The sequence below is a fragment of the Pelodiscus sinensis genome, chromosome 1, assembly GCF_049634645.1.
Source record: "Pelodiscus sinensis isolate JC-2024 chromosome 1, ASM4963464v1, whole genome shotgun sequence".
In the NCBI taxonomy this organism is placed as follows: Eukaryota; Metazoa; Chordata; order Testudines; family Trionychidae; genus Pelodiscus; species Pelodiscus sinensis.
Genome location: NC_134711.1, coordinates 286,761,839 through 286,775,881, shown reverse-complemented (window position 1 = coordinate 286,775,881; position 14,043 = coordinate 286,761,839). Strand labels below are relative to the sequence as shown.

At 41.6% G+C, this 14,043-nt stretch overlaps 1 protein-coding gene across 5 annotated transcripts in view; it reads right to left on the bottom strand.

Moving 5' to 3' along the window:
• The window catches only part of GPALPP1 (GPALPP motifs containing 1), a 35,145-nt gene that overhangs the window by 20,613 nt on the left and 489 nt on the right, over positions 1–14,043 (bottom strand). For 2 of the 5 annotated variants that reach the window (XM_075918989.1, XM_006124406.4), the window contains exons 2-3: positions 8,254–8,392; positions 5,243–5,341 (exon numbers count right to left, since the gene is read on the bottom strand). The exons of 1 other annotated variant lie outside the window; for it this stretch is intronic. In XM_075918989.1, the coding sequence (XP_075775104.1) occupies positions 5,243–5,341; positions 8,254–8,392 (238 nt within the window). Of the gene's footprint in view, positions 1–5,242; positions 5,342–8,249; positions 8,393–14,043 lie in introns of all 5 variants that reach the window. 2 more of the 5 variants (XM_075918993.1, XM_075918990.1) reach the window with 2 other exon arrangements.

Below are 14,043 nucleotides of genomic sequence, written 5' to 3'. Positions count from 1 at the left end.
GCAACCCCTGTGATGTTATCTGATTGAAATATGACCATGTAGATCACTGTTGCAACCGCGGATATATTTGCAACCAATCTTGTACAAAGTGGGCCGAGGGAGATGTCTATGTAAAGCTTATGGCTTTCAGGTTATGATTATGCTATTTGTATGCATATATCATTTTTGTATTTGAAATTATGAGAATTGGCTTTGTGCTTGCATATCCAATGTTTTCTTCTGGGAAACACCAATAAGAGATTTGACCAATGTATTGTGAAAGGACTATTCAAGTTGAACAGAAGTATTTGAGTGACAATCAGACTTGGAAGGTGCCAATCTACATTTGATGAGCCTCCTGTGAACGTTCAGACTAGCACGGGAACAATGGCTTCTACCTGTAAAGAACTGAGTCATGCATGGACAGGTGACTTGCCCATACAGTTCCAAATTCCGTATTGTTGTACTTTTCCACAACAAGAACAAGGTGATTCCCTCCACATGGCAGAAGATATAAAAGGACCTGTCTTCAATCTTGCTTCTTACCTCTGGAGAATCTTTGCTAGAAACTGAAGTGCTAAACAATAGGACTGAATTACCTATTCAAACTTCAGATATACTTCAGAGACTTGTTTTAAGACAATTTATTCAATCGCTACTAAAAGCCTGAATCAAGAACTTTGCAATTATTGTATGTATTTGATTCTTTGAACAATTCTGTCCTTCCTTTCCTTCCTATGAATAAACCTTTAGATTTTGAATTTTAAACAATGGGAGATAGAACCTTAACCCACAATTATGCTAAATTATAAACTGACCTGACAATGTGGCCAGTCCTTTGGGATTTTATTTGATAAGAATATAAGAATGGCCGTACTGGGTCAGGCCAAAGGTCCATCCAGCCCAGCAGTCGGTCTGCTGACAGTGGCCAGCACCAAGTGCCCCGGAAGGGGTGGACCAAAGACAAATCAAGCGATTTGTCTCGTACAATCCATCTCCAGCATCTGACAAACAGAGGCCAGGGAAACCATTTCTACCCCCTGGCTAATAGCCTTTTATGGACCTAACCTCCATGAATTTATCTAGCTTCTCTTTAAATTCTGTTATAGTTCTAGCCTTCACAGCCTCCTCTGGCAAGGAGTTCCACAGGTTGACTATGCGCTGTGTGAAGAAGAACTTTCACTTATTAGTTTTAAACCTGCTACCCATTAATTTCATTTGGTGTCCTCTAGTCCTTATATTATGGGAACTAATGAGTAACTTTCCTTTATTCACCCTCTCCACACCACTCATGATTTTATATACCTCTATCATATCCCCCCTCAGTCTCTTCTTTTCCAAACTGAAAAGTCCCAGTCGCTTTAGCCTCTCTTCATATGTGACCTGTTCCAAACCCCTAATCATTTTAGTTGCCCTTTTCTGAACCCTTTCCAAGGCCAAAATATCTTTTTTGAGGTGAGGAGACCACAGCTGTACACAGTACACAGTGGTTTTCATAACCACTCATCTGTAGAAGGAGTGCAACTGGTGGTAACACAGGGGAACTGGAGTGTCTGAGGCAATTGCTTGCATGACTTTTTCTGAGCCAGTGTGGTGAACCAAAAGTCCTCGTTTTGACTGATTTGGTGTACCTTACAATGGAGAAACCCCAGTACTAAGCTGTTGAATTGATACTCTCAGTAGTATCCCCCCAGAGTACTCCTTGTAATACCGCCCCACCTGAAAGTTCAACTGTCTGTGCCCTGTGTTTTGCGCTAGCTACCCCAGGCTCCACAATATCTTATGCACAGTCTTGCCCAGAGTGCCAACTTTGTGGGAAGTCTAGTTTACATCCTTCTCTCTAGGGACACAATAGTTGAAGCACACAATGGGCTTTGAAAAAGTTCCCCAACGGTTAATCTTTTCTAGAGAAAGCACAATAAATATACATATCTAGATAAAACACTGTAACACCTGCATCTCATCCCTGCCTCAGTTTCCTTACCCCTTTAGAGCATTTTTTTGTGATCTGGCTCAGTGTCTACATAAGGAGTTTGGGATCCTTCCTCTCCCCTTGCTCTCCTGCCCAAGGGTTCTCCTCTGGAACATGACATTTCTCTGGTCTTTTCTCCAGCCAGCCTCCTTTAACCTGGGTTGGTAACACAGTTAAAGTCACCTCTGTTACAAAAACAAGATGTTTGTGCCTCTCTTCTGCCCAAGCCTCTCCTTGTGTCTGAGTCCCTCTGAGTTTTTAAAGGTACTATAGGCTTCTTTAGTTTCCTGTTAAGGGATTTTTCCATTCTACAAACTCTCTTCCCTTCGGCAACCTAGGCAGAATTAGTTCTCACAACTCACACACTGTTGGGCACCACAGATCTCACAGCCAGGTCGGTAGGGCTGCCAAGAATCAGCCTTATCTTCTGCGCCACTGAACTACAAGGGCACACAATGGAACTACTGCTAATACCTCACCACATCAGCTATACCCACTGACTCAGCATGGCCAGATGATTGACAGCTGATTCGACATCACCAGGTACAATACTTCCGGTTCCTGTTGATGGATGGGGGCCCAAAACCCCTACCAAATCAATTCCAGACACCCTTTTTAAGCAACCAGCTTTATTCAGGAATGCATTCCAGGGCAAAAATCTCCAGGATACTCAGGAAAAGTTTCTGCAACTGCCCAAACAAAAGGCAAGGTCTTTTGTACTACCTTACATGGTAATTACCCCTTTTTCACTGACCACTTACAATTGCATGCATATACAGGTCATGCCCATTTGCACGAAATTCCCTCCAATCATTATTTGTCCCCTCACAGTCCCTTTGCAGGCCTTACAACAGGTTCAAACCAGTTTCACCTATCCCAGGCATGTCCAAAGTCCAGCCCGCGGGCCAATTGCGGCCGTGTTCCGGTTTAATACGGCCCCCCAGGTAATTTGGCAATATCTATCTTGTATGGCCCCCAACGAATCCATATGTATTGAGATGAATACATTGTAAAATCTCAGTTAAAGTCAGTTGGTCTAAATCAGTTATAAATATATTTGGACACAACATGTATACTTGGTGTTATGTTCCTGTTCATATTTTTTTAACTTAAAAGTTGACAGACAATCTTTATTACCAATAATATGTAATGTACTTTACAATGTTCCTGACATATTTCAGGTTCCTGGATTTTTTTTTCATCTGGCCTTCAGATATGAAAGGCAGAGTGATTTAACACCTGTTTAGATTGGTCATCCATGTGACGAAATGAAAAGTATGCCGTTTGCAATAAACTTTGCATAAAATAGTTAATTTGCATTATATTTAATGGTTCAAAGAATGTCAGGCAAAATGGTCGGCCCTCACGCATGTTCACTTCATCAAATCTGGCCCTCTTTGAAAAAAGTTTGGACACCCCTGACCTATCCCCTCCTTTTGTATACCTGTGTTCAAGCACGTACCTCTTTACAAAGACCAGACTTAACATCCAGGTCACACAGAGGTCATAATGACAACAAATTAAGTTTATCCTTCACTGTCCCATTCCTTGTCTGACCAATGAGTCATTAGGCCAGCTGATGCCCAGACCTCTCAGACCAGGTCCTTTTTTCTCCCCTCACCTGGTTCTCTGCTGTCTACCAGGCCTTGCTCTTGTTGCCCGCTTCCTTGCCCAGTTGCTGATTCCAACTTAGAACTTTGGTGTGACCCCTGGTGTGACCACAACCCTGAGTCTTCTGCTTACTCCAACCACTAGATCACACAGCTCATGTTTTGGAACTTGCCAAACACCCATTGTTCAGCCAGAGTTCAGTTGTTACAGTTAATGATATATTTTACTGATTTATATGCTCATATTGCAATCAAATAACATCATGGGAGGTGCTAGCTGGAAGAGTTGCATCTCTATAATGTGGCCAATGACCCAAAGGCAGTGCTTGGATTCTGTTCAGGCTCAAGCCAGCATGTAGTCCCAAAGCAACAGCTTGGTGAGAGTCTGGCAAATGACGTTATACCAGGATTGTAACATCTGAAATACAATAAAATTGTCTCCAAATGTGTTGTTCAACATCTTCATTAACGATGAGGATGATGGGTTGGTTTGCACCCTGAGCAAATTCACATATGACACTATGCTTGGGGGAGAGGTAGATAAGCTAGAGTGTAGGGTCATAAAATTAGGCAGAAGTTTACACAAATAGACCCCCCAAATCAACTCAACAGTTTTAAACCTAGAAGATACTCAGCTGTATTTCCTGATACACAGAAATTCTCTGAATAAAATTCTCAGATTTGAGACACACTGTCAACTATCAAATTTCTTGCAGACAGTAATGCTATAACCAGAACTGTTCAGCAACAGACTGGCTCATTTTCCTAACAATGACATTATTTCTGACAGGTAAATATTGGATCAGTCTATCTACTGACTTCTTACAGTTCTGAGGAAGCAAACAGCAGAGATGTCAAAAGCAAATATGCAAGGAAGTTTCTGCTGAATATTTTATCTCTGAATGTTTTCTTGAAAATAGTGATTTCCGTACAGCACATCATTTTGAATTACACTGGAAATAGCTGAGATTGATGTGAAGATTAGGAGGTTGTCAGATGCAGTTAAATTCTGAACAGAAAATTAACAACTAGCTTTCTTCAAGAGGTATTTTACAATTGTGTGTGGTTGAATGGACTTAGTTTCTGACAAAGACGCTATAATCAATGATGGTTTGTTAAAATCATATTTTACCAAACATACACCATTCTGCATTACTTACATGTAGAAAACTTATGATCCCAATGTATTAACAGAACAGCCACTGCAGTAATATAGATTACATAGAAAACAATTAATGTCTCAGTTATGCAATGAGTTCCATGCAGGTGGGCCCCTACATTTGACAAAATTATTGCACAATTTGGGCCTAAGGAGGCCACTATGAAAATAGACAATGCCTATAAAATCTTCAAAATAAATACTAAAAAACATAAGCGTATATTATACCAGACTGTCTGTCTGACATTTGTACTCTTTTTGAGATTTATCTTAGAAGGTGGGAGAAATCTGATATTCAAAATAGGATCAGAAAGTTCATACACAGTTTTCCTCTCCTTTCAGACTTTCCACATGAAATTCTTTACTCAATTTACACAGGAACACTGCTATGTGGAAAAAGGAATTCTAATCACATAAATCTGAAGAACAATGAAGGTGTTTACTGATACAGCCACAAAATATTTTATTGAAAATAATTACATTTTAATTAGAGGAGCCTGAACACTATTCTCTTTTAATTACCTCTCTGGAGAATCATCTTGCTTTTTAAATCCAGGAGGAAGAGCAGGTCCAAAAAAGCCATCATCGTCATCATCATCTTTCTGAGCTCTTTTCTGTTTTCTACAAATACAGTGATTTAACTTAATAATTACCCTGACATAGATGATAGTTATCTACACTTTACAGGGGGGGAAAACCCACATAAATCATTTCCAACAGACTTTCACTATGTGGTATCTTGCTGTTACCATGGAAACACAGGATAAGAATCTGAAATAATTTGGAGCAATTAAAAATGTGTTAGCATAAACCTCATTCTTAAATCACTCTGACATTTAAAAAAAAAGTTAAAAAACATTATTGGTGCAGAAAGAAAAAAATCAAATAGTAAAAAACTGTAATGCTGTTTTGTGTGTATAAGGTAATTTTCAAAACAGCATATTTCTTACTACATTTTTACCATCATTGTATACATTTTGATTAGTACTTTTCCAAATCAAATTTTAGATGGAACAATAAAAACTAAAACCATGGGATAAATTTGGGGATTATTTATACTAACCATTTTTACATGGAAATAATGTAATGTCCTTTAAAATGCCAATCCTGCAAACACTTACATGTTTGTTTACTTTGCACATGTGACTAGTCTCATGGAATATGTGACTAGTTGGATGGAGTATGTGCAGTTTGCTGTGATTTGCTATTAAAAAAATATTCCACCCTTCAAATCAAAATAAATCATAGATCCATACTCAGGGCTGTCCTTATGAATTCTGGTGCCCTATGTAGCCCGAGCACCTGTACCCAGTCATTGCCCGCCAGGGAGCAAAGCAGCAGCTCTGTGAGGGAGGGGGACAGAGGTCTATACTCAGGGCTATGCAGGCAAAAACAGGGCAGGAAGGCTGGCAGGGAAACAGGTAGAAGGGGGAATGGTGCAGCCCACCCAGAGCTGTGGGCTGGGAGGTGGAGCGGGGGATGGGAGACTGGGACCACAGGTGCCAGTAGGTTAGGCAGGGGGCCAGGGAATGGGAGAGGGTCAGAGCAGGGAACAGGGCGCTGGGGGATTTAGCCCCTGGAGCTAGAAGGCAGAGCAGGGGCTGAGGGATTTGGCCACTGGGACCAGGAGGTGGAGCAGTGGCCAAGGGATTGGACTACCGGGAGGCAGAGCAAGGACCTGGGGATTGGACCAGGTAGAGAAAGGGCTGGGGATTGGGGCTGCTTAAGCCAGCACTGCTCTCGGCTGGCACTAGGCATATGCAGCATAGGGCAATACTCCATTTGGGGTACAGTGGAGCTCTACACAGCCGCATATTCTAAGAATGGCCCTGCCCACACTTGATTAAGGCTTGATCACACACAGGATCTGTAAGACTGGCCCCTTTATACGGTATTATGAAATAGGCATTTGTAACAACCCTAAGTGAAATAGATAAGAGTTATCTCCTTTTGAGACTATTATCTGTTTCTCTCAGTCATTTTTAACATGAACACAGTATCTGGGCAGAAGCCCAAACCAGTTCCCAGTGAAATCAATAGAAAGACTACTATTAACTTGCCAGAGAATGAGAGTTGAATCAAACCTACTGGGAATTGAAAATTGTTCACTATGTCACGGATAAACGAATTTTCCCTGAGACAGTCTATTTGATCTATAATTTTGAAGTCTTGAGACTGTGTTTTCTTATCATATACCTGCTCCTAAAATAGGTGTAGTATTTCACATTATTATGTTTATATTCATGTAGAATCAAAGGCCAATTTTTTCAAGACTTTCTGCCTAAAGTTAGAAGTGGATTAATTTTCAAGATGCTAAGCAATGCTACTCATCTCAGTGACATTTATAGATGTTTAGAACTTCTGAAAATCATGCTACTTTTAGGTTAGGCAGGGGGCCAGGGAATGGGAGCCATCAGACCCAGGGAAGTGGTCAGAGCAGGGCGGGGGTGTATTTGGCTGCTGGAGCTAGGAATCCAAATTTAGGGATTGCAAGTCCTTGGCTTTTTTTCCTTTCTTTTTTTTAAACCTCAAAATTTCATTTCCACCTCCAATATGATTCTTAATTTACATTAGGAAATACTCATTTCAAAATTCACAGTCCACCCAAAGCCTAATACAGATCCCAAACATACCTTATTGCTAGCAAAGATATAGTTTATCAAAATCCACTTCCATGAACAGGCCAATTCCAGCAACTTTAATATTAGCTACATAAACCAGCTGCTTATTAATTCATGTGGGGAGACTTGTTGTACTTTGGAAACAGAATTCACTAATATTAAGTTTCAGATTTCTAATGAAGTGCTCATCATGCACATCTGTTGTGTACAGATACAAATTAAAAGTACAGTCTAAAGGTTAACATGTATCAAGATACAAAATCAAAATGAAACAATTTAGATTGCGTGGAAAAGCCAATAGCAATCTAAGACGAGACACATATCAGCTAACCTCATGGAAAGAATGGGGAAGACAATCTTAGTAGATTTTATCTTGGGGCAGGGCCGGCCCAAGCCATTTTGGCATCCCGAGCCTGGGCGCGCGGTGCTGCCCCATGGCGCACGGCGCATGCGTGGGTCTGCCCCCCCCCAGGGAGCATAAGCCCGGCCCTAGGGCGCACGGCGCATGCGCTGCCCAGCCCGGCCCAACCACTGCTGCTGGCGCACAGAGCCTGGCCATGCAGAGCCCTGTGGCCGTGGGGGGAAGGGCGCTGCTGGCCGGCAGCGTGGGGATGGGTGGGTGGGGGGCCCTGGATGGGGCGGGCCGGCGCTGTGGGAGCCGGGTGCGCGGTGCCTGATGGCAGCTATAAGGGATGCCACGCGCCCCTTACAGTCGCCATCAGGCGCGTTGGGCAGCTGTCCGGCTCGTCCACCCTTTAGTCCGGCCCTGTCTTGGGGTGGCATTTAACTTCTGGAGTTGCATAATTTATCCCCTTTCCTGCATCTGGGTTAATTCAGTCAACTTGTCATATGAAGTGGTCCAATTTTTGCTTATTTTACTAGTGTAAATATATGAATGACACACAGACTGACTTTGGTACTGGTTCAGTGTCCTGCTCCTCTTCAGAATCTCTATTTGTTTCTCTAAGTAGAGGAGGTGACTCAGAGCCTTCATTACTGTCAGGCATTTCGGAGCCTTTTTTGTAACCAGGAGGCAATACTGGACCTGCAACTAAACATCAAGATTTAGTGTGGATATTTTATTAAATACTTTATATATTACCAGACTTATCAAAATATGTACTTTGCTGAATTTAGTTTTATTCAAACAGTCCTGCTGCTACAGAAGAATTAAGAGAAAATGTTTAAAACTATGACTTAAGGTACTGACATAGCAAAGCATGTAAGCACAAGCTTAAATGATATGCTGAATAAAAATTGATTTAAGTGTGTGATTTAAATGCTCAGTTCAATCAGAGCATAAATAAATAATTGAAATCACAGGATTGAATGGCTCTGACATTACTGGGCTTTTTATGCCTGAGAATGCATTGTGAAACATATAAACTCGATAGGGTGTTTTGAAATTTTAACACTGGTTTTAAGGTAGATAGGAAGAGAAACTTATTTGGATGGGAAGAAGTATAGTGAACTTTTGCTAGAGCCACTGATAAGGAGCTTGGTGCAGGAGAGAATGGGGACTGGCTAGGCTAAGAGACTGAATCAAGGAGCCACAGAGGGAAAAGGAGAAATCTGGGAAGGTGGAATTTAGATCCAAGAAAAAGTCTGAAAAGGTAAGACTGGGAGCCATCAGGGGAGGGAGAACAGAAGAGACAGTCTGAATGAAAATCCAGGATGGGGGAATTGAGACTGGTTGGGCATGGAGACTGGGAACAAGGACTTGGGACAGGGGCTGGGTGTGGAGAAGAGCGGGGCGGGGGGGAGGGAGGGGCAAGAGAAGGAGGAGGAGAAACTGGGACCTGGGAAGCAAAAGTGAGCCTGGAAGGGGAGATTAGTATTGACTGGGTGGGGAGATTAGAACCGGGATGAAAAGCCTGAGGTGTGGATAATGGAAATGACAAGAAAAAGAGCGGGACTAAAATAAAGAACCCCAAATGGGAAAGACAAGATTGGGATAGGCTGGAGACCACAGAGCAGAAAGGGCTAATCTTGAGTAGGAAGGTGGTATGGGTAGAAGAGTTTGTGCCGACTATAGAAGGCTCCTTTCCAAAACCCGGAATGGAACCCACGATTCGTTCAATCTCAACATTCTTTTGTTGTCCACAAATGTGTGTGTGTGAAAGCTGCTAGCAAAGTATCTCTGTCTCACTCCCCTCTAGTGCTGGTCCATATCTATCAGGTACTCTGTGAGCTTGTGGGAGAGGTCTGCACAGTGGACGAACCCTTTCGATGATGCATGTATCAATATGTTGTCATATCATGGAACTTGTTTCTCACTTTGCCTTTTTTGTTAAATGCTAGGAAATTACACACAAATATGTTAAAAGAATATTAAGATTGCAAAATTAGGCACTTAAAAGTTAGAAATGCCATAATTAAGGTTGCTTGTGCAACCTTACTTCAGCCCCTTTGAACACACATATCACACATTAATTCAATGACCACATACTATTTTTTCAAAGGATGCCAGCCTTTCAGCACACAGGATGGATCTACTCTGGGGATGAATCAGGATTGTGCAAAGAAGGAAACTATTGTTAGTAGCCCCCCTGCCTCACCTGTTGCACATAGTAAAGGAGGCAAGTGGCTGCAAGAGGGTTTAGCTATGAATGCTGCCCTGGAGAGCTAGATATTGTCTCTGCTAGTGAGTTTCTTTGTCATGCTAGTCAAGTCATTTAAACCAATCTTTTCATAGATGTCAGAAACATGATGTCTGACAGAAAACCCAGGGGTCTAACTTGCAGAAGTCAGAAGCTTCAATAGAAGCTATGATTTTACTATCTAAATGCCATATAATTCTGAGTATCATGAAAAAATAAGCATAAGTCTTCTGTATGTGAGCACCGAGATTCTGTGAAAACGTTAGCCCATGAACTCTCTCTCACCTTCCCAGATGTTAAAACAGGATAAAACTATTCTCTCAGCTCACATGAGTGTTACAAAGATAAATGAATATTTGTGAAGTCCTCAGACACTTTAGGAAAGTCCATGAGGAAATTAATAATTCTGTTTTCAGGGAAGGGTTTGAATAGTGTGCAGCAAACAAGGCATCGGGATACACACTGAACAATGAGGATAAAACAAAATACTGAACTGCTGAGTAACTGTGCACTATCCATCCTGTGCATTGAATAAGGCAGGGAGTCTATGGAAAAAAATAGTATGTGATAGGTAACTGGGATGTGTACAGATTACTTAGTAAGCATCATAAAGGTAATGCTTATCAGGTAACAGTTAACCATGATCCGGAAGCTGCTCCAGCCCAGCTGATTTAGGTCCTGCGCTGTTGGTTCCCAGCCTGCACAGCAGTAGCCCTCTGGCAGCAGCCGCCACCTGCGCCCCTGCACTGTTGCCTCTGATACAGAGGCAGCAGCGCACAGGGAGGCTGGAGGGCAGCAGCTCCACCGAAGCTGGAACATGCAAGGAGCCGGTCTAAAACCTGGCTCCCCACATACACTGGCTCCCGTAGAGGTTCCCTCGCACCCACGTAAACTTAACTACTAAAAATTTTCACGGTTATACATATACCAAAAAAAAACCCAAACAAATTTTAACATAGTTGAAAACAACGAGCAGTCCTGTGGCACTTTAGAGACTAATAAATATTAATGCTAATGAATGAAACTAGGTCCAACCTAGACATGAAAACTATTTTTAACAGGATGGATTGATTTTAATCAAGGAGGTTCAAATCATGCAATTAAATCATGATTTAAATCACCAAATGGAAAGCCTTGATTTAAATTATCAATTTTAATCAACTTCCAGTTGTACTTCAGTTATTTTCTTAAAAAAATTCACGTTGCTTAATATAAGTTAAAACATGTTGATACACAACTAAATACAGCTTTTATTCTAGTTTTACTACTTTTTTTGGCTACCTAGGAGGGTACACGATAACTTTATTTAAGCAATTACAGCAGCTTCATATTTTCAGATTCTTATTAACTGTACATTCTTAATTTGTTAGACAACATTCCTAGTATGGTCACTTTTTTTTCTTTACTAGATAATGAACATTTTGTTCATGATTTGTTTCATGCTGTATCAGGATGTTAACTGGAATTTAGCTGAACACATAAAACAGCATATAGAATTGTTTTTATTAAACAATACAAGCTCATAGTACAGTTTATGACCTGTTAGGTCAACATTTAATAATGTGGCCTAAGAAATTAGTTATCCCTTCAATTCTTTCCATACTAAGGATGTTGGGGGCAGGAAGGGGAAAAGAGGGGAAGTAACTGGGTAATCATGAAGTTGATACTATTTGATATTACATGATTAGTTAAAAAGAGAAGGCTCTATCCCCGCGGCTCTGCAGTTTAAATGTAGTAAGAGCCGGGCGCGCAGGCAGCACAGCTCTTACTTCATGTAAACTGCAGAGCCACAGCAGGGGTAGCTCCTGGACTTGGCATGAGCCGGGCTTCCTCAGTCCCAGCTGGGACTCCCAAGCTGCTGTGGTGAAGCAGCCCCTGTCCTTGGCGGTTGGCCGCAGACAGGGGCTGCTTTGCCACAGCAGTCTCCCTGGCCCCTTGCCGCACGGCTGCCTCAGAGACAACAGCACAGGGAGGGGGGAACAGCACCACGGAGATGGTACTGCAGGGAACCGGCTTTTAAGCCGGCTTCCCCCAGCACCAGCTCCTGCTTCTCTGCCCTTTGCTGTCTGATATAGAGGCAGGAAGGGGAGGGGGAAATGTGAGTTGTCGACACATCTACCTGATAAGCCCAGGCTTCACAAGCAGTCAACTAATCGACTAAGTAGTCGACTAATCAACTACTCTTACATCCCTATTCCTTACACAGAAAAGCAGTCTTTAACTCAAAAGTTTTTGGTAGATGCTTGTGGATTTCAGCATATTTCTATTTAAGTGTTTTAAGATTAATATAGGAAGGAATATTGCAAAAAAGGATCTAGGGGTCATAGTGGATCATAAGCTAAATATAAGTCAACAGTGTAACACGGTTGCAAAAAAAAAAGCCAACATGATTCTGGGATGCATTAACAGCAGTGTTGTGAGCAAGACACAAGAAGTCATCCACTTTACTCCACGCTGATTAGGCCTCAATTGGAGTACTGTGTCCAGTTCTAGGCAACACATTTCAAGGAAGATGTGGAGAAATTGGAGAACGTCCAGAGAAGAGCAACAAAAACGATGAAAGGTCTAGAAAACATGACCTCTGATGGAAGACTGAAAGAATTGTGCTTGTTTAGCTTACAAAAGAGAAGACTGAGAGGGGACATGATAGCAGTTTTCAAATATCTAAAAGGATGTTACAAGGAGGAGGGAGAACAAGTGTTCTCCTTGGCCTTTGCTGATAGGACAAGAAATAATGGGTTTCAACTGCAGCAAGGGAGGTTTAGGTTGGACATTAGGAAAAACTTCCTATCAGGGTGGTTAAACTCTGGAATAAATTGCCTAGGAGGCTGTGGAATCTCTATCACTGGAGATATTTAAGAGCAGGTTAGATAGACATCTATCAGGGATGATATAGACTCTGCTTGGTCCCACCATGATGGCAAGGGACTGGACAGGATGATCTCTCAAGGTCCCTTCCAGTTCTAGTATTCTAGTAAGTTCACACTAACAAATTTGGTATTAAATTCAGATTTCATTTAAAGCAGGTTTATTTTTGCAAAGAAAGCATTATAATTTAAATATGTTTTAAAAGCCAATTTAAACAAAAATTCATTTAAAATTTGTTATCCATTCTGAATTTTAATAAAAAGTGAAATATAACATAACATAATAAACCTTTTATAGAGAAAACATGTCTGGTTACATGAGCTGTCCCATTGATTCCAGTAGTACTGATTATGTGAATAAAATAAATGAAGGCTCTGCTGTCTACCACAAATGACAATATTCAGGTAATGATCAAGTAAATGTTGATCTGATATATAGACAATGTGTAAGGCCAGCAAAAGTAATGTGTAAGTAGCATTAACAATGCTTCCCCTGAAGAGAGAAAACAGTATATCACACAACAGACATATGTATGTAAAATATCTTAGGTACCACAACACAACTACATGAAAAAACCTTAGGGCCATGTCTATGCTAGGAACCTATTTTGAAATTACTAAATTTGATTTAAGAACTCTTGATTTAACAAATCTGTATCCTCACTACGAGGAGGCATTGAAATTAGTCTGAGGCAGGCTCCATTAACGTGATCACGTTACCTGAGACTTAGAGCCCCGAAAAGCACTCTGGGGAGCTGCAGGAGGCATCCCAGAGGCCAATAAGTGTGAATTAGTGTCACTGGAGAGTCCTGAAATTACTATTTCAGGATTAGCATTACTCCTTTTGAAAAGCAGGAGCGCAGAGTTCAAATTCCACAGCTTGTTGTTTCAAAGTAACGGGCATGGTAGTGTGGACGCACGGCTTATAAATTCGAAGTTGGGGGAGGAATTATTTCAGAATAAGGTCCCAGTGTAGATCAGGGCTAGATGTACATGCTTCTCTCTCATCTAATGTATGGAAATATATAAAAACTGAGTGCAGCCTTGTAGCATCGGGCAAGTTGCAAGTGTGCTCCTCAGCTGTCACAAAGAAACAATGCCCCTGATTTACAGCACACAGAAAACTAACTTGTTAAACAGGAAGCTTGCCTGAGGCGGAGCAGGGCAACAGCGCTGAACAAAGGGGAGTGACATGTGTGGACCCCTAGAAATGTCCACGGGAGGTGCGGAGCCCT